The sequence below is a fragment of the Neopsephotus bourkii genome, unplaced genomic scaffold (genome assembly GCF_033783945.1).
Source record: "Neopsephotus bourkii isolate Nb327-2 ecotype Australia unplaced genomic scaffold, CSIRO-AGI_Nbou_v1 NB_659, whole genome shotgun sequence".
Lineage (NCBI taxonomy): Eukaryota > Metazoa > Chordata > Aves > Psittaciformes > Psittacidae > Neopsephotus > Neopsephotus bourkii.
Window position 1 is genome coordinate 7,256,281 of NW_026901158.1, and position 21,038 is coordinate 7,277,318.

General features: G+C 43.9%; 1 protein-coding gene across 2 annotated transcripts in view; it reads left to right on the top strand.

Moving 5' to 3' along the window:
* Window positions 1–20,824, top strand: part of BRINP1 (BMP/retinoic acid inducible neural specific 1) — an 86,535-nt gene extending 65,711 nt beyond the window's left edge. For both annotated transcript variants that reach the window (XM_061352927.1, XM_061352928.1), the window contains 4 exons: window positions 491–596; window positions 6,597–6,833; window positions 12,366–12,588; window positions 19,135–20,824. In XM_061352927.1, coding sequence (XP_061208911.1) covers window positions 491–596; window positions 6,597–6,833; window positions 12,366–12,588; window positions 19,135–20,275 — 1,707 coding nt within the window. In that variant the 3' untranslated portion in view covers window positions 20,276–20,824. The remainder of the gene's footprint in view (window positions 1–490; window positions 597–6,596; window positions 6,834–12,365; window positions 12,589–19,134) is intronic.
* The last annotated feature ends 214 nt before the right edge of the window (window positions 20,825–21,038 follow it).

A 21,038-nucleotide genomic window follows, 5' to 3' on the forward strand; every position in this document is an offset into this window, starting at 1 on the left:
AAACCAACAGCAACCACCACAGCAACAGCACCGCAGGTCATCTGTGCCTCCATTAATCCTCAGCACAAGGATGGTGTGCAAATACGTTGTTGGAAGCACTAGGCACCGTAGTGGGCTGGAAATCCATCTCTGTGTGTTGCTTTCCAATAAGAGAAGCCAGGGAATAATTCCTCTACTGGCTTCTGATGTTCTCCAATGGAGATCCTCTATGAGAAACATCAGTCTGCAGGCCTTCATTGCCAAGGCCAGAATAATATGCAGAACCATAAAGCAAGCAGACACAGTTTGCTCTGTTTCCACTTTTGAGTAAGCCAAACATGATCTGTGTCTGTTGAATGTGGGGCATTTTTTTTCTGTGATAGGGGAGATGTATTTTGGATTGCATCAGTTGCTGATAAGGAGTCACTATATTACAAGGTCTGAAACTGCCTGGGGAAGTTATGGTGCTGCAATCAAAGGGAACACTCTCTGTTTTCTACATCCTCCATAGGTAACAGAAACTCGGACTGGCCCCCTGGGCTGTAACAGCTACGACAATCTGGACTCTGTGAGTTCTGTCCTTCTGCAAAGCACTGAGAGCAAACTCCACCTGCAAGGTAGGGCACAGGAATAAGGGAGATGGATATAGAGCTTGGAGTGGGGGATGAAATTAGAGTGGGGGGAGAAACCTTTTTGAATAGCATTTTCAACTCCTCTGCTGTGATTGCTGCCTTCACTGTAAGTTCCTTGAAGCAAGACTGGTGGCTTCATCTGATGCTCAGCACAGCAAAGCCAGAGCTTGACAGGGACTGAGCTACAGGTACAAAGAACTGCAGGCTGGACCTACTGAAGTGTCTTTTGTCATTCAATTTTGATGGACTTATGCATATAATACATCCACCAATATAAATACATGTGACCTTTTCCTTTAATGCTGAAGGAGCATTCTGTCCACGTCTCTCTCTGTCCCTCCCAAATTGCTGATTTGCGTAAGAGGTTTGCAGATCAGCTTTTGGGACTCTCTAATGACCATAATCTTTGGGCAAAGTCATAGAGGTTTTATTTGGATGCTAGAAGCCATGGCTTCAGTCCCAGTTGGGGAGCTGGTCCAGAAGCCAACAGATAGAGGTCATAACTGAATTAATACATACATACATGCTGGTTAGCAAGAAGTCAACTTCAGTAGAAGGAGGAAATTCACTGGGTGTGTAATTTACTGAGGTTATTCCTAAGTTTTTTGACAAAATAAGGAAATGTGGGATTTAATTGCTCATTTGCCCATCTGGTTTTATTTCTGGAATCCTTGTACTTGCACCAATTTTAATTTTTCAGATGAATGGGCTACATTACATCTTCCGCATAGAGTATAATTTGGCAAGTGCTGTTTTAATCTTGGTTACACAGAAAGTGGGTTTCATTTACTGAGTCATGTTGTGGATATATTGTTGTTGTTGTTATTATTCTCCTTTAAAAATAATAGGCAGGTTGTTTTCACTATTCCTGTGATTATCTAAATCACTGAGTTCTGGTTCTTACCTAATTAACAGTAAGTGATTTGAGGCTTTTTATATACTGCAATGATGGCTGCTGGTAATGAAAACCCAAGCATGACACATCAGATAACTAGGTAAACAGTTAAATAAGCAGACAGCTGGGTTTATAGGCAGACAAAGTGATAAGTAGGTGAATCAATACATCCCTATCGGCTATTTGACTCTACAAAAGGAGAGAAAAAGCAAGGCGCCTGAGAGGGGGAAAGGAGGTGGAGGAAGAGGGAAAAATTAAGAGATGAGGTATGTAAGGTGGATGAGGTTGTGTTTTCTGATGGGAGTAGACAGGGACCTCAGAGGTCAACCACACGTTGCATAATCCAGTGAAGAGAGACCAGATCCAGCTAAGGTATACAGGGAGGCAGGTAAGAACTCCTCCTAATAGAACAAAGTGACCTTTAAAGCTGCACCTGAGTTTTCCACCTAATCTGAAGTGTGGTTCTTGGGATAATTACCCAGGATCCTTCCTCTGCTCTGAGAGGCCTCATTAGGAATTAGTCACAAGGCTGCAGGTAATGGATCGTGACCGAGTCTCCTCTGATCTGATTAGCAGCTGAGCATAAGCTGCTAACAGAAATCCATGTTTCTACCTTCATGTCACTCCAGCTCTGAGGCTGGCTCAATAAAAGAGCAGCTTCTTCATGACAGGGAGAATGTCTGCTTCTGCACTTGCTGCTGCCCAGCCCTGAGAGTTGTGGCTTCAAAGATGTGTCATTTAGGAGGTGCAATGGCCAGACCCAGAGCTAAGCTACCTTCCTGCTGCACATAGGGCTCAGGAAGGTCAGCCAGCCTGGAGATTCTGGGAGAGGACCTGGAGGTTTGCACAGTGCAGGGTGTCTGGTTCTGCACCTATGGTTACACAAACTGGAAAGCATCACTAATTTATAAACCAGTATCCACATGGACCCAGCATGTGTCTGCATCTGTGCTTGAAGTATATGTACAGGTACATCACAGTATATATATTATCACATAGCACATATCACAGTAGCTTAGGTTTCCCTTTTTCTTACCTGGAGGCAGGTTCCCTATCCTGTACATAAGGAGGGCTGTGTGGTGATGCAGCTTCTCTGAAAGGGATGGTGGGGAACCTGTGGTGGGACAGTATCTCTGAGGTGACTGCACTTCCTTGCACTTTGTATCCCTCTGTCCCTGCTTCCAGTGTGGCTGATGCACGAGCTGCCTGGGAAAGGAGTAAATTGAAGCATAGGAGGGGAAGATGCTAACAGCTCTGCAGTGGTCTAGTGGGAAACAGGAGTTTGTTCCCTGGAAAATTGTCCAAGGCTGAAATTTGAATATTTGAGTGGAAAAAAAAATGCACCACTTTGAAAAGTTTGGGAAAATTAAAATTCCAGAGGCATATCCTCTTGGACACTGTGACAGTATATGTCAATATTGCAACATGGCACTATTTCAACAAGGTAAAATCTTTCTGTGCTATTCCAGAGATTCTGACATTAAACAGGAAATAGTGCATATTAGGTAGTTACATCAAATGTGGTAATAGAATATTAAGATTTGCATTACAATTAATACTAAAGCCTTTGCCAAGATGAGCAGAGCAGTAATGACAACACAAAACAGTCCAGCTTTTCAGTGAAACAAAATGAAGTAGAAAAGAAATGCATTTAGACCTTTCGCTGTCAAAAGTGCTTTTGGAGTCAACATGCTCTCACCAAATGCTTCAATGAAACTGTGTTTTCAACAGAGAACTCTTCTGTGGAAAATGTTTCAAATAGCTCCAATTTAGAGCTGGGGAAATTTACCTCTTTTAATGCAGGAAGCCTTTTATATACAGTCCAAAGGCAAACATCTCTCTCTAATAGTTTTTCTAGGTGAATTAAGGACACATCCCCTTGTGAGACACTTCATATTCTGCCTGTAGTTATCTAAGGCAAACTTAAATCTGTGATGCTCTTAATTTTTAAAGGGGAACTTCATGCTATGCACAGTGGCAGAATCCCTCCTTCTGATCAATGTTACCTTAACGCTTGTCACCAGCACACCTACCTTCTGCATCTCTTATCAGCTCCTGAGGCTGCTGTGCAGGATGAGCCCATTCCTTATGCATACTGGCTTGGGCTGAGGTGTTCATCCCATGAAAGTGGTCCCAGTATCTTGGCCTGTAAAGTTGCCCCCCTGCTCAGCTGCTGACATGAGGTTCCTTTATCAGTAACCTTAACAAAGATTTCTTCCACAAAGAAATTCCTGGCTGGAATATCTCTGAGTCATATGTGCAGTTTTAAAGTTAGGGCTTTTGCTTTGGAGTATGCACACTTGTGTTTGGATGAGCAGCTGGATTTGTGTGTCACTAGTTCCTGGTCTAAGCACATATTTGAATATACGCTGCTTGTTAAATGCTACAATTAGCTGCCTGGGTTCCAGCAGAGCTGCTTACCTGATTAAAGTTCAGTATTTATATATAAGTGTTCTTTTGAATTGGTGCTAAGTGTATGCAGGGATGATTGCCTTTTAAATCTGAGATTATTTCTTAAAGAGAAGATCCTGGAACAGCTTCATTAAAAAACACAAGTTTTACGGGCAAAAAGCAAGCATCCGCATGAGGCAGTATGCAGTGCAGGATGAGCCTGTGCCATCTTTTGGAAGTTATTGGGTATTTGCATTTCTGTGTGTGCTAACATACACAATCATTGACCACTGCAATGGGCAGTGCTTTCACTGAAACTTTAGTTGCCTTTTTTTACCCGCATTCAGTCCAGGAAAGCACCAATTAACTCTAAAGCCACTTTCATTTGTAGCTGGGACCAAACAGCCTGTCAGTTTAAAATTCAAAGAGAAAATAAGGTGAGCAGGAGAACCTGTGATCATTTGGGTTTCATATTTAAAGGCTGAGGCCAGGGCAGATTGCTCCTCTGTGAACCAGAGAGTGGAAGGATTTATTCATAGGACGTGGACCATTAATAAACAGGATCAATGCACATCAAGGACTTCAACCCCCCTCTCTTGCAAGCTTGCAAGCTCAGTGTCCACAACAGCCTTCAGGCTCTCCAAACCCCTTTTGTAGATCTCCATTCTCCAGAAGCACTTCACTTTCTTTCCATCCTGAAGGAAAGTTCTTGGAGCTTGGCAGGTGGGACCATCTCTAACATCAGTGTGAAGGTGTGAAAAGGGACCATCCCTGTGTGGTGGTTGCTTCAGATAAATCCCTAAAACAGGTTGTGCTCCAGTGCTTCCTGAAGACCACAGAAGGAAAGTTGAGCTTTTTGTTGAGAAACATCTCAGGAAAGCCCAAATGACCTCAAAATGCTGATCTCATTAGACAAGTTTTGAGGTGTTCACAGGGATGCTGCAGACTGGGGTTCAGCCCATTGCATGCTTCCTCCCTTTCACGCACCACAGAAAAGGGAGCAGAATGTACGCACACATGATGCTTCCAAACGCTGGGCTTGAAACCCCTGTGTAAGTGTCACAAATGTCTTCTCCTGCTGAAGGTTGTTCTGTGTTCATTCTGCTTGGTGGCTGCCACCGTTCCATGCTCTGCTGTGGATTAAGTCAGACAACAGGGAAGTTGCTGCCACCAGGCATGGTACTGCCATGTGCCTCCTGCTATCGTCATGAGCCCTGGCAATAGCAGGAGTGGAGAGGAAGCAGAGGTCCCTGTGCCTTCAATAGCCTCCTGAACCCCCCTGAGCTTGGTCTTCCAAAGGTTCCTTGTCAAGGCTGAGGTATCTCTGTGGAACCAAAACAAAAGGGTGATGGGAGTCCCAAGGGCAGAGCCCACTGCTTTCCTCTTGCTTCGGGTGACCATGACCCATCACAGAGATGGGCCTGAACTCCTGAAAGGAGTCACAGCCCCTTTTGCCCTTCCTGTACACTCTCATCCTCTGAATTATTGTCTTATTTTCATTCCACTCCAATGAGCTGTCAGCAACAGATACAATAATTCAGCACAATGGAAACATCAACAGATGGGTAATTGACCTGCGTGCCTTCATTACACCGGAGTTCAGTGCTGCTGCTCAAGCCATAAATTCCTGTATCTGCTCTTCCAAAACCCCTGGCCTTTTATGAGGAAGGCAACTGGTCCAGGCTTCCTGTGAATGCTCTCTCAGAGTTATTGCCATCTCTGCCTCATGCACCAGAGACACTGACTAAGTCTGACAAACGGGACTCACCAGGTAGAAGAAAACAGCTGTGGATCCTCAGGGATATCTGTAGGGAGCCTGGAGACAGGGACTGGAAAAGGGCAGGCTGGGAAAACAAGCACACTGCACACAGGGCAAACACTCAAACTGTTATCATGTCCTCTGGTACCTGAGCAAGCGTCCACCTACACTAATGCCTGCATAGATGGATGGATACACAAACACTCAGATGGAGAAAAAGATATGGGGATGGAGCTCTCCACTAATGTAAATCTTCAGAACTCCACTGCAACCACTGGCACTAAATCCATTTGCACTTTTATAGGATTTGGCAAGTAGCCTTCCTAGCAGGGAGTAAGCTGAAAAGACTCAGGTACCCAGCTCCTGTATTTATACTGTGGAAGCTGGGCACTTAACTCTGCAAGGGCCTTTTCTAAATCCTTCCTTGTATTATTTTCCTTTCTTCTGTTTTCTTTCTCCTTCAGTGTGTAGTTTCCTTGTTTCTGTGGTACAAAACCTGTTTAGTCTCTCTCAAAACAGGTCAGAACAGCATAATGCCATTCATCACTTCTGAACTAGCATTTTGTTGCAAAGTATAAAACCCCTACACCTAGGAATAAAGGTGGCTTCGCATTCAGCTGTTTTGTACTATACTGGGAGCCAGGACTGGGATGAAGGGGATACACTCGGTGCTGAGGAAAGGGGAGTTACTTGTTACCCTTCTCTCACAGAGCAGACGGGCTCTACTCTTACCTAAGTCACTCCTTGCACTGGAGACGTGCAATTTGTACCCCGCCTTCCTTACTTGTGACAGCTTCAAGAGAAATATCCCAGCAGCTTTTAATCCCTCAGCATCACTTTCCCAAGCTGTTAATGAAACACGTTTTGAAAGCAGAACAGGTACCTGAAATGACTTTTTCTTTTCTTCTTCCCACATCCCCACCTCTTGTTTCTATGCCAGGTCTCCAGATCATCTTCCCTCAGTATTTACAGGAGAAGTTTGTCCAGTCTGCCTTGAGCTACATCATGTGCAATGGCGAAGGGGAGTACATCTGCCGGAACAGCCAGTGTGGCTGCCAGTGTGCGGAGGAGTTCCCGCAGTGCAACTGCCCAATCACTGACATCCAGATCATGGAGTACACGTTAGCAAACATGGGCAAGACCTGGACAGAAGCCTATAAAGATCTGGAGAATTCAGGTAATCGAGCAAAACTTGTGTTTCAAGCAAAGCATGTCAGATTATACCAATTCAGGGTCTTTTCTTCTCTCAATATAGTGCTCCAGTTTAGACAAAAAAGTAAAGGATATTGACCCCAAAAATGTGATGCTAGTCTTGAGGGAGTGCCTTTTTTCTCTGTTACACACACAGGTAAAACCACACACCACACATAATTCTATGTGTAAGTGGATATTCTCCGTGGAAGCATTTGTTTGATTAAAAATCTGATTTTTCATACCAAACCACCTCAGAATCTCTCTTTAATAGTTCTACAGAGAAACTTCCACAATATGAATGATGCAGAAATTGCTTTTCAGATTTGCATGAATGATTTATTCTGCTTTGGTGAAAGGCAATTCAGAGAGAGAGAGCACAGGCCAGATGACACCTCATTTGAGGGAGAAAGGAGAAGGGAAAATTACTTCTCTCTCCTACAGTGCCAGTGTCCATTGATGTGAATGTTTCTATTCTCCCCCTGTTTTCTCCCAGTGTGTCCTTGGGGAGTCAGAGGAGTTTGCTCCATGTTGATGCTGGCAACACCCATTGTAGGTGTGTTGTTGTAGTTGGGCAGTAAGCATCCTCAAGGGTTTGAGGAGCAGCCATACCAGTGCAATTATAGCCTTGTCTTTAGCAAGTGGTCTCCTTATCCTGAAGCCACATGGGCACTAAACAGAACTTAACTGAGAACTTATCCCTGTGCTAGCTCACATCACTTAGTGTTAGCCAGCTACTGTCCAGCTCATTTTCTTTAATGATTATGGTCATAACTATCTAGGTCTCCATGTTAGGAAAGAAAGCTATGAGGAAGGGACCATCTAGCTCCATTCAATTCTTCTTCAGAAGTCTCCCAGCTGCAATTTCTTTCTTCATGTTGAAGGTCACCACAATCCTTTTAAAGGTTGAAATGAAGTGGCCTATGATGCTTCCTCAGTGGGCTGGTGAGGATTGCTTCATTCTTGGATATGTGAACCCTGTTGGTGTGCCTGCTGTTGTACAGATTCCTATGTCCAGCTCATTCTGTCAACTGGATGCTCATCTGAGCAAAGTTAGAGTAGTAGTTAATGACGCGAGGCTGACTGCTGTCTTGACAAGATCCACCTCTACACTATGGGGATCCACAAGGCTGGGGCAGTTCCAGAAGCAGGTCACTAGTGGAAGAGGTCAGTGGTTTTCTGTGAGGTTCATGGATGGGGTAGGTACCCAAGAGTAAACCAGAAATGATGCTTTCAGAAGCTTCTGCTTGCTCAGTACTACGCAAATTAAGATTCCTGGCAGTAGCTGCCATCTCAGCTCTGCCACTAGTTACGTGTTGTTAGTTCTGGCACAGGGTCTTCATGCAAGATGCTCAAGAGCCACACATGGCCACCACTCATCAAACCCGTTTACACTCCCAGGGGATCTAACCCAGACACTTAGAAGGGGAGAGCCCTATGAAGAGAGAAGAATTACAGTCCCAAAGTGATTGTTTTACTGTTACATTCTGTACTTGTTGCACTCGATCTAAGCAAAGACTTAGATCTAAACAAAGATAATTATATTCAGTCTCCCTCCCCTTGAGATTTCAACAGGGGAAGGTGTTTTTCATTCGCTGTGTTAGAGTGACACATTGCAGTGCAATTCTCTGCTGTGCTGTAGCCATATTCCATCCAGGGCTGGAGGCTTTTCAGGGCTAGATGGAGTGATTATCTTTATGTTTAAAGCTGCTGCATCTCATTCATCACTTTGTTGCATCATGCGTGAACTTATCCTTGGAGATGAAAGTGGCTACCACAAAAGACTCTAGTATTAGTATTTTGCTGCTTTAGTTTTAATAAATATTCCCAATAACTAGAGGATTTTCTTCATTATGAAGAGCAGAAAAGAAATCTCTAATGACATCTGAAGGCTTTTCCAATAAAATGGGCTGAAAGGCACACGAGTGCTCTGAAAACAAATACCATTTGTGCAGGAAGCTGCAGATAGCCTGAAAGATCTGTATTCTGTTTCTGATCTGTGTTGGATTCCTCTGTCAATTTGCAGGAATCGTGCAGGGCAAATCAAGAGGTGGTGTGATTTGGGATGGTATCTTCAAAGTCAAGGAGGCTGCAGTGAACTGATGCTGCTTTAAGTCAGCTCAGGAGCTCTCGGTCCTGTGCTTCATTGCTCATGTGTAAATGGAGAAAAACAACATTACCTTATTCTTGACATTTTAGTATGGCTGGCCAAAAATTTCTGCATTAGAGCTGTGACTCTGGGTTTTAAAGCAGTCTTGATTAGAATTCAGGATTTGGTTTTCGCGTTTTTTGCAATATTATTGCTTTCTGATGGAAAAGTGATTCTTTTTTTCAACTGAAAAGACAAGCAGTGGAGAAACTAAAGTTTCACTTTTGAAAGAGATGATTGATGGGGCCGTTTCCCTTTCCCTGTGAGGCTCTCCAGAGGCTGGACCCTCTGGCCTGTACCATCTGTGATGCTGAGTCATTGCCATGGGACTGCCTGCTGGGACAGGGTGACTCAGCACAAAGAGGATCCATGGGATTATGGGAGATGTAGTCCTGACCATCTTCAACACTTTCTGAGCAGATAAATAGAACAAACCCAAATGCAAACAGATGGATTAATTAATTGGGAAGTCTCAGGGTTAAGAATGAACTATTCCCAGAAAGGCACAAGACTTAGCCCCATGCAGCCATAGTCTTGAGATAGCTCCAGAGAGAGTTCTGGAGACATGAAGAAACTATTCGTTGTGGAAAGTATTTTCCTTTTTACACTCCCTTCTTTATAAAACCAACCCCATCCAGCTTTTCTTCTGCCAGCTTTCTTTGCTCATTTGTTTTCCCCCCAACATTGCACTGCAGTATCAAAATGTGCACACTGCACTGAAATTTCTCCCTTACCCGTCTCTATGAAAAATGTAGCACATTCATCATCGGAGGGAAAAAGAGCTTGGTCTTTTGCACAAACAGGCTTTTGAGGAAATTGATTTATAAGGGGCGGGAAGTGAATGCAAGACTTTTACTGCTGAAATGTACCGGGAGTAATCAGCATGGTCAACAGAAGCAATTATACATGATGATAGTTTCAGAAGACCACTGAAGAGGAGAGAATCATTTTTCCAGAGGAGAAGGGCATTGAAAGCAGCATTGCAAAGAGTGAAAACCTGGGAGATTATTAAAAACAAAGTATCTCTCCAGTATCTTGGGGAAAGAAAGGAGACAAGCAGATCTCCTGTGGATCTCGATAGTGCAATGATGGTGATTAGTTTTATTAGTGCTCAGTTTCACCATGTGATGAGTATGATACAAACATCCATTTAGCATCTATGTAACGATGGTACTGACTAACACAGAGGTATTCTTTGTTAGGCAGTTAAGCATGAACTGCAAGTTACTGAATAATAGGAAATCTGTTAGACAAATATCCACAAGCTTTGTATGATAGACTGTAAATTATCTAGCCTGGTTTTCTTCAATAGTTTTATGGATTATTTCTTTTTATTGAAAAGGTATCAGCCTTTTCAAGCTTTCATTTTCTGGCTATTGTCCTCTCTTCTGAAAATGGGATGAAGAAGTTTTAATAAAAGATTAGGAAAGGAAGAAGAATGATGTAGATAACTTACAGGAAAAGGTGGCTGCATTTCTTGTTGGATGCTTTGTGGAGTGTATAGCAGGGCTATAGTCCAACCTCTTTATAGAAGTAAGGCTACCACCAGCAGTACTAGATCAGGTCAGCCACGGTTCTGTTTAGCAGTCTAGTGTTCTTTAACATTTCTGAGCAGCACATTCCAGTACTGCATTAACTCCAAGTGAAGAAGTTGTTCAATAAATCATTTGAAGTGCTCAGTCTGCAAGATATTGCTTCTTGTTATATCAACTGTCTCTAGTAAGAAGAGTTTCTCTCCTTCATATGTGTAAGTACCTTTTAAGCAGTTGTAGGCTGTAATTAGGTTGCCCCTTGGCCTCTTTACCAGATTTAACAAGCACAGCTTCTTCTGCCTGACCTTGTAGGACTTGTGGCCCTTGACCACCGCAGTAGTCCTTTGCTGTGGGCTCCCAGCTTCTCAACACCCATCTCTAATTGGGTGGCCCTAAAGCTGGCACAGAAATGCAGATGCAGCCTTAGCAATACCAAGAAGAGGGGAGTATTAACTTCTGCAGCCTACTGGATTTAGCCCAGTATAGAGTTTGTGTTGCTTCCAGTGAGAACATAGTGTTAACCCACCTTTAGCATGGTGCCAGCCATAACCCCCAGGGAACTTTCTAGCAGCTCTTATTCAACTGGTTGTTTCAAAGTCTATACTGATGCATGGGATTTTTCTCTCCTGGTTCAAAACTGTACTTATCTTTATTGCATTTCACAGGGGTTTTTGTTGGTCCACTCATCACATTTCTCCAGTTCTCTCTGTGTCAAACACAGCTTTCTGATGTCAAAAATTGGGTTGTTTTCTGATGAGGAAGTTGGAACTGTCTGGTTTTTCTATATGAGGATGTTCCAGCCTGATAATGAGTCTAAGCAAACACTACTTCTGAGTTAGGAAACGGTGGTCATGAACAGAACCAACATCTCTAGATATTATTTTGTAATGGAAAAACCTCAAGCAAACCCAACATAATGTGGCTTTTTTTTCATTATCAAACAAAAGCAAACAGAATTAAAGTGATCACAAACCAAAATTTAACAACACATATTTGGATCAATTAGTTTTTTCCCTTTGGCTAAAATCGACACATTTAGTTTTGACCTTAGTCCTGCAAATTGCTTGATTTTATTTTTATTGTTAGAGAAAGCAACTCATTTAACTTCAAAAGAAGTAAATGAGAAAAGAAGAATCAAACGGTCTTTTTGAAAGATGAGAAGCAGGACATTGGAAAACAGTCCAAACCCTTTCTCTGGAGGCTTTTATAAAGCCCTTTTTCCCTCTTATTTTAACACAAAGTGATTTGACTTCAGCAGCAAACATCATTTTAGGAGCAGCTAAAACACAATTTAAATGAGAACTCTTTAACTGACAATGATTACAACTCCCTGCTTTTTGCTCATAACCCCTAAACTATGATCCCATGCCCCAGGGAATTTATTCTCCTTTTTTTTTCTCTCCATGCATTAAATGAATTGTTTCACACTAATACTGTCTGGGTTTTGGTTCTCATGTAAGAGCAGCAACAGCCATGGAATTAGTGGGATTGCTGGGGAGGAATGTCAGCTAAACATAGAATAGCTTGGATTGGAAGGAACCTTAAAGCTTATCCAGTTCCAACACCCTGCCATGGGCAGGGACACCTTCCACTAGAGCAGCTTGCTCCAAGCCCCTGTGTCCAACCTGGCCTTGAACACTGCCAGGGATGGGGCAGCCACAGCTTCTCTGGGCACCCTGTGCCAGCACCTCAGCACCCTCACAGGGAAGAACTTCTTTCTAATGTCTGATCTTAACTTCCCCTCTCTCAATGTAAAGTCATCCTGTTAATGAAAACCTTTGAAGCTTTGTTACAGTTCAGAAACCTTTGTATTTCTCCACATTTTTGTGTGTTCCAGATGAGTTTAAATCCTTCATGAAAAGGCTACCTAGCAACCATTTCCTGACCATTGGGAGCATCCACCAGCACTGGGGGAATGACTGGGATCTGCAGAACCGTTACAAGCTGCTGCAGAGCTCCCTGGAAGCCCAGCGCCAGAAGATCCAGCGCACTGCCCGCAAACTCTTTGGCCTCAGTGTCCGGTGTCGGCACAATCCTAACCACCAGCTGCCTAGAGAAAGGTACCTTCACCCTTCACTGGGGATGAGTGTGGTGTGAGGGGTGAGTGGTGGACCCAAGCCTGTGCTTTGACCTAAACCCAACAGCCTAAGTGTTTGGGTATAGGATGTGCTAACATGGAGGTGTGGTGGGAAATGGTAAAGACTGGGACTGTGTTGAAACCTTTGGACATGTAAAGTAACCTTTATCACACACCTAAATATATTCACATCCCTTCTGTGTGGTCTTAGCTACCCAGATAAAGAGCACCCACTTATTTTGTGGTGTTCTGCAGGAATATTACAAGGCTAACAACAGACAGCCAAGCAGACTAAGCTGCTTTTTCAGTAGTTTTGCCTCATGTACTACAGTCAAGCTTTAAGCCTCCGTTTGCTGCTGAGATGGATATACAGAGCACAAGATGTTTCAGCCCGTTTTGGAGTTGTGCTCCTCAGTGAGTATAGCCAGAGTGAAAGAGAAGCTTTAGTTTCATCTGGAATAAATCACATCTCTTCTACAAAATGCAGAGTGAACCTACAAACCTGTACTGATCAGAAACCTACCAATCTCAGTAGATTACAGCTACAGCAACTATGGATTGATATTGATTCATTAGGTATTGATATCTAATACTGGCCTTCTGGGGCTCCTTTCAGCCCTGACCTATGGCTCAGTTTAAGTTTGATTCCCGTCATTTTTTGGAGACTTGTATCAGTAGATTTTAATAAATATCTCTTGAAGTTTCTTTCTACATTGTCTGAAGTAACACAGAAAATCTTGGAATAATGGAGTCCAAGTGCCTTTTAGTGCACGTTTCTCTTGACAGGATTAGGCCAAGTTAATACTGGGGGGGGAACGAATTCTTTTTTCATCTCATTCATTACCTAAATTCAAGAGAAAATTAAGTTATTGTCTGCTGTCCCCTGTTATCATCCAGCTCCCTGGCCACTAAACACACTGCGCTTTCATTTCATCACTGCACAGCTTAGGAAACTCTTCCAGGGTTTAACATCTCTTTAATTACCAAGAAATCTCATGTTTCTGGGCAAAGACTCCATAGACTTACTAGGGATGAGGAAAAAAATATCTATTAAGTTTAAGAAATTAGGGGGAAAAAGCCTTTGGAAAACTTCCTAAAATAGGCCCATTCCTGCCAGCTGGCTGAGTGGCTAGAACCAAGCCAAGTGGTGGAGGAATCGCAAGCACATCCAGGCACGATTCTGAGTTGTACCACAACAACAACAAAGCGAAGCAGCAGTAAGCAAATATCCAGCCAACCATGGTGCTGCAAAGCATTCAGCTAAATACATCTTTAGCATTTCTCTTCTATTTTAAAGAGTCAGCCGCGCAGAAAGGCAGCCTCCATCTAATACTGCAGAATCTGGGGGAAGGAGGATGAAGTGGCTGATGGCAGCTGGGTTTTTAACTGACTGATGTGCTTGATTTGTTTAAGTCAACACCAGCAGGCATATTATCATTTCCTTTCTTATTTGTCATGCTGCATTTGTAGTGAGGCAGGGGAGCAGCTCAGTAGATATGTAGCAGAAGAGGTATACGTTTCACTGTGCCTTTCACTAAAGCCTGGAAATACTCTAATTTCCTAATTGTTACTGTACAGAATGACAGATGCTTATCAAGCATGCCAATGGCTTTGAAAGGATGGAAAGGTTCTATTTAGAGCAAGCCTCTCTCTTTCATAGTAACCTTGCATTATATATTCAAAAGCAATGGAAAAAAGAAATACAATTATTGTTGATGGTCCTCAGGGAAAGGAGGAGGTGGTGATCCCAAGAGAAAGAGTAAGGATTTTGGCAATTAGGCTGATTCTTCGTGACCTTTTGCAATAGTGAGAAAGGCTATAAAAATACATATTTATAATGGCTTTATTTACAAATATATGCTTTTTAACATATATACACATAAATATTACTGCTTTTGCTTAAAAACCACCTCTTTGCAGGCAAGTTTGTTGTTTTTGTTCCAAGTATGAAAAAAAAGAAGCACCCCTCAGCTGTTAAAACATTAATGTTGAATGAGTACCTATGGCTGCATTATGGATGTAAAATATAAATAACATCCAAAGGAAGGGGGGTTGCTACATGTTCTGGGCTCCAGCCAGATTGTCATTAGTTAAGAATACATCTCGCAGCTGCTGAGAGTAAAAATAGCTGTTTTTACTTCACTGTGCCACACTGAAAGGCCAGAAGTACCTCCACAGCAGCTAGTGATGGTTGGAAAGAGGAAGGTGAGTTTGCAAAGAACTTGTTAAATCCCTGCCTTTTACTCTTGAAACTAAAAAACCAGAATCTGTCCTTCTGGCTCCAGTTTCTGATTGTTTTTTTTTTTGTGTGTGGGTTTTTGTTTGCTTGGGTTCTGTTTTTGTTTTGCTATGGTTTGTTTTTCTAACGAGCTCAGACACCATCTACGACAAAGCGGTAGCTTTGTCTCAAGGGACACCCATCAGCTTCTTCATCTCCCCAGATCTGATTTGTTCTGAAGTCAGGAGGAAATAAAATTGTTCATCACCTTTCCATATAACCTGACCTCTGCTTCTGATCTGAAAGCCCAGCACTGGCCTGCAAAACATGTTTTTTTTTTTGGCACAATTCATAGGTTTTAAATGGTGAAACAGCTCTTTGTGGTTACCTGGACCCCCATTCCCACCATTGCTGGGGGGCTTCCCTCTGAGGGTGCTGAGGTGCTGGCACAGGGTGCCCAGAGAAGCTGTGGCTCCCCCATCCCTGGCAGTGTTCAAGGCCAGGTTGGATGTGACTTGAAGCAGCCTGGTGTAGTGGAAGGTGTCCCTGCCCATGGCAGGGCTTTGGAACTGAAAAAGCTTTAAGGTCCTTTCCAGTCCAAACCATTCTATGTGATGTTTCCATGTCTCCAGTGAGCACCAGCAAGAAAACACCACAAAATAACTCTCAGTCACCACTTTCCCTGGATGTAGCTCTTTTTAATTTAGGTTTGGAATGTAAGATATTAAAGCTGAATGTAAAATTGCTTGACAGTGACCTTTGAAGACTTAGTTTCCATTTTTTTCACTTTCACATGCTCTGGTACTTTACACTTTGAACTAACAGAGGTAGCAAATATTAGGCAAAATAACATTTGCAATGATATGAAGAGGGAGAAAGATAAACTGATGACATTTTAATGAAAGAGAAAATAATTAAAATGAAAACCAATGGCTTCTCTGCTGCTGGCTTTTAGCTGTTAAAGTAGCTCTTTTCAGCTTCCTTCTGCCCCGACATCCTTTGGTTATATTCACATGAAACTGAGCCATCAGAGGGATGTGTCTTAGGAAGTTTACCTCCTGTCAGCTCAAGGGCTGTGACTCCGTCTCCATATATTCTTATCCTGTCCCAGTTACAAGACAAAATGAGATAATTTATACCACTTTTCCTCTCTCTCATTTTCTCACATTTCCCATTGTCATGCTTGTAGCCGATGCCCAGCTCTGCCCTGGATGCTGCATTTTCATTTAATTACATCCCTTATTGCTGCCATCAGCAGATGGTTGGTAGGCTCTTTTTTTTTTTTTTGTGTGTGTCCTACTTGTGTCTTTGTTGAGTGCTAAGACACATATACCCACCAAAAAAAACCCTCAGCCCTCTTTCTCTTGATCTCCTCCCATCCTTCCTCCACAAAGTGGACCTGAGAAAGAGGAAAATAACTGGTTTCGATTGCAAGATGTCAGCTGAGATTGCCCTGTTAGTGTAAGAGAGGGATGGAACAATAGATTTTGGGGTGTTTTACCCCTCAGACAGACAGGATATGGTCAGCTGACTCCAATTTTTATTGTGCCCCCTGAAGTCCTTGTCCCGTGAACTCAATGGTATTATCAACATGTAAAACCTGTGTAAAGCATTGAGCCAGCACTGCACAAATATGTTGGGAATCCTGTGCAAGAGGGAATCAGGAGAGCTGAGTTCATTTGCACAGAGCTGGAATTGGGATCTGGGCATGATAGTTATTCAGCCTGTGTTTGGCTGTTATTTGCATATGCAGCTGTATGAGGCTGTTGGCAGCTGTATGAAAGTGGTGGCAGCACATGCACAGACACACCTCTGATAATACCTTGTCAAACCCACCTCAGAAACCACCCTTAGGCTTATGAGCAGCCATTGCTACCTGACCTGGAAACCCAGTTCCCCAAAAAGCAGCAAACGTGGCTATGGGGAGAGCTATGGATATGAGGGAAATATTGCCCTTACCTTATAGGCAGGGCTAGGGATGCTAAGAGGGTACCTGATGGAGCTGGACATTTACCACCTCTCTGCCCCCAGCTCTCTGGCTCAGCTCTTCATTTTCTTTGTGCTCCTGGGATTCTCCTTGTCTTAGTGCAATTTACACTGGGAGTGGGAGCTAGGGATGAAGTTTGGGGCTGCAGCAGATATTCCCTTCAAAGCAATATCTGATTTTCATCATTGTCATCAAGCCCAACCATGGGAAGAGGCAGCATGCAGGAACTTTGTGCTTCCCTTCAGCGGTTCCCCAGGCCAGTGACCCCAAGCAGCCTGTGTGTGTATATTGGAGGGTTGCTTTGGTTTTAGTTCATTCTCCTCTTGCTTATGATTCTCTAGCTCCAGGCTTAGATTGCTTAGAAGTAAAGAAAGAAGTTTTCAAGGAGGTGCATGGAGGAATTGAGGTGGGCTCACAGCACCTTAGGGAGATTGAAATGTGGAATCAGAGTGCCTTGCTAAATTCAAGTGCATCCGGCACTTACCAAATGGGAACTGTGAAGCTTCAGATAGGGTAAAAAATATTTGTATTGCTGGAAAAGTGAGCAAAAATTCACTGATGAGCAGAAGGCAGCGTCCAGCCCCCAGGAGATGGTTTGGAGAGTGCTTGTTGCTGTCAGCAATGTGTTTTGCAAACACATTGTGCTGTGCTGTCTCTCCCTGCTGAAGCAGAGCTGTCCTAGAGACCAGGAGGAGCCATGTGCACTTCTAGGGATCAGGACTGTTGCCATCTCCCTCTGCAGTAGATATTTATAGGGTCACTGCCTTGCTACCAAGCTCCCCATCCAACCTTGTCTTTTCCATTAGCAGGAGAGCTCCTGTTAGCTGTGGATAGGGAAAAAGACCCAGGCAGCCCTGTATCTCAGGAGGAATGTGAAAGCTGACTCTTCCCACATTCAAGGCTTCACAATTTTCCTGCTAATTCACTGCCTTTTTCCTCACTAATTATTTTCCTTTCACTCAGTTTCTTTCTGCTTCTTTTCATTCCTGCCTGTCCTGTCTTTCAGTTGTTGCTGCTGTTTCGGTTTCCTCCTTTCTCCATGCCTATTCCTCCTGCCTGTGGCATTTCTCTTTTTTTCTTCTAACTGCATTTCCCCCCCCCCACCCCTTCTGCTTCTGCTCCTTTATTACTTCTTTCCTTCCAGTGCTTTCCTCTGTTTCCACTCTCATCCCTTTACTCACTCCCTCCCCCTAATCATCTTGCTGTTCTTTGCTGCTGTATCATTTAATGCCTTCTTTGATACAGCCTACAGCTTAATGATTATTCGGAGGTCAGGCGATGCAGGTGCCATGAATTTCTCTAATCCAGCTCTGAGAGCCTCTGTCCATAATCACTCCTCCCGTTCTACAGGGACTGAATCCTAATTTGTCATTAGTCAGTCCTCTCACTGCAGCACTACCAAGAACTTCTTGCCCAGAGGAGACAATGAAGTATTCATTAGCTGGGGGGTGGTGGAGGAAAGGGAGGGAGAGGGTGGCTGAACAAGGCCTTCAGCTGAAGGCTGCTGAGAAAGGAGTCGCTGTGCTAAGATTTCCCTGAGGCGGTGGGAAGGGGGAAGAAGGGGCCACAAGACAGCATTGCAAGGGACTTATACAAAGGTAAACATGGGTTACAGTGTTATTCAAGAGGAGTTGTTCCAGGACTGCAGGATGGGAGGGGAGGGTGCTGATAGAGCAGTCTAGGGAGTGATGGGGCCTGAGGATGGGCAAGTATAACTGCTTTACAGAGAAGAGGTGTCAGTTATTAGTGGACTTTTAAAAGAGAATCTGTTTTAGCAGCTCTGTCTCTATGCACCCTGACTTCCACCCTCTTTTCTGCTACTCCTGAGCTCTGCACTGTAAGCAGAGGTTACTATCGGCTTTGCCTCATCCCATTATGTTGGAGAATGCAGGAATTGCCAGTGGCATGGAGGGGAGTTTTCTCGTGCTACCCTAGGAGTTGTGCTTACCTGTGATGTCTGATAGCACCTCAGCCTCTGGCGTGGCTTTATTAGCTCTATTCCCATGGCTGAACTTTGTCACTGTAGAACTGATGAGATCCTTGGCAGGAGACTGTGCCAGTCACAGCTCCTAGAGCAGCATGAAGAGAAAGACTTCAGCTGATCAGTTCTAACTTCCAGCTATTTCTTACAGGGCTTGTGAACTCCAACAAGGAATTAAACTGCAGATGAATGATTAAATCTAGAAACGGAGACACAGCAGGGCATCAATGTTCCTAGAGCTCTGCTTCAGATGAATCCCTGAAAACACTGTGGTTCTAGTAAGATGCCAATAACACTCTATGAAACTCTACCATGCTAATGGCTTTCTTCTTCCTACTTGCAGGACAATACAGGAATGGCTTACACGGGTCCAGTCTCTGCTCTACTGCAATGAGAATGGGTTCTGGGGGACCTTTCTGGAAAGCCAACGGAGCTGCGTTTGCCATGGTGGCACCAGCCTGTGCCAGCGCCCCATCCCTTGCATCATTGGAGGCAACAACAGCTGTGCTATGTGCAGTCTTGCCAATATCTCTCTCTGTGGCTCATGCAACAAGGGCTATAAGCTTTACCGGGGTCGCTGCGAGCCTCAGAATGTAGACTCGGAGCGGAGTGAGCAGTTCATCAGCTTTGAGACAGACTTGGACTTCCAAGACCTAGAGCTGAAGTACCTGCTGCAGAAAATGGACTCTCGCCTGTATGTGCACACCACTTTCATCAGCAATGAGATCCGCCTGGACACCTTCTTCGACCCCAGGTGGCGCAAACGCATGTCCCTCACCTTGAAGAGCAACAAGAACCGGATGGACTTCATCCACATGGTGATCGGGATCTCCATGCGAATCTGCCAGATGCGCAACAGCAGCCTGGACCCTATGTTCTTTGTCTATGTCAACCCCTTCAGCGGGAGTCACTCCGAGGGCTGGAATATGCCCTTTGGGGAGTACGGCTACCCACGCTGGGAGAAAATCCGCCTCCAAAACAGCCAGTGCTACAACTGGACCCTGCTACTGGGCAACCGGTGGAAAACCTTTTTTGAGACTGTCCACATCTACCTACGCAGCCGGACTCGGCTGCCCTCTCTACTGCGTAATGAGACTGGCCAAGGGCCTGTGGACCTTTCTGACCCCACCAAGCGCCAGTTCTACATCAAGATCTCAGATGTGCAGGTGTATGGCTACAGCCTGCGTTTTAACGCAGACTTACTGCGCAGTGCTGTGCAGCAGGTCAACCAGTCCTACACGCAAGGCGGGCAGTTCTATTCTTCCTCTTCTGTCATGCTCTTGCTGCTGGATATTCGGGACCGAATCAATAGACTGGCACCTCCTGTGGCCCCGGGGAAGCCCCAGCTGGATCTGTTCTCTTGTATGCTCAAGCACCGCCTGAAACTCACCAACAGCGAGATCATCCGTGTGAACCATGCTCTAGACCTGTACAACACCGAGATCCTCAAACAGTCGGACCAGATGACAGCCAAACTCTGCTAACCCGGACTTTTCCATGGACATGTTGGTGATTGATCCTTTTGCTGTAAAAAAAAAGAAAAAGTACAATAAAAGAGAGAAAAAAGAAATAAAAAGAGGAAAAATTAAAAAGGAAGAAAAGTGGGGGGAAAGTAATGGGGAAACCCGAGATTTGTAAAATGTAATTAATATACAAAAGAGAAAAGAAAAGAGGAAATTCTTCATTTGTTGAAAAACTAAACCCGTTCTAGCAGCTGTATAAAACTGTCAGGCATGTTTGTTATTTCTATAATCCGTCATAAAAGGGGAACACCTTACTCTCTCTTGACCTTGGGGGTGTTGCTTGCTACTCCTTAGGGGCAGCAGAGTAAATAAAGGGAGGAGCAGAGGGAGGGGTAATTTTCTGTAATGAACTGTAAAGTTTTCTGCTATGCAGGTGCCAAGATAAAGAGACAAAACCAATCAAAGCAAAGAATCAAACAAGAGTTATATGTAAATGTAAAAGAGCTACCATTATTCCTATAGTGGGAGTAAATGGTTAAAGATAAAGGATATTTCTTCTGTTGAGATTTATGCCAGCTTTATGTGGAGTTATTCACACAGCCTCTGCTAAGCTTTGCTGGAGGACAGAAGGGGATGGCAGTCCTATGAGAAGAACACTAATGCCTCGTTGGTGAGAGGACATGTAAGAGGTGGAGGGTGGGTGCAGCTCTCAGGTGGCTTCACTTTGGGATTTCCACCTTGAAAGGCTTTTCACCAGAGGTAGCGTCTCATCATTTGCTGAAGA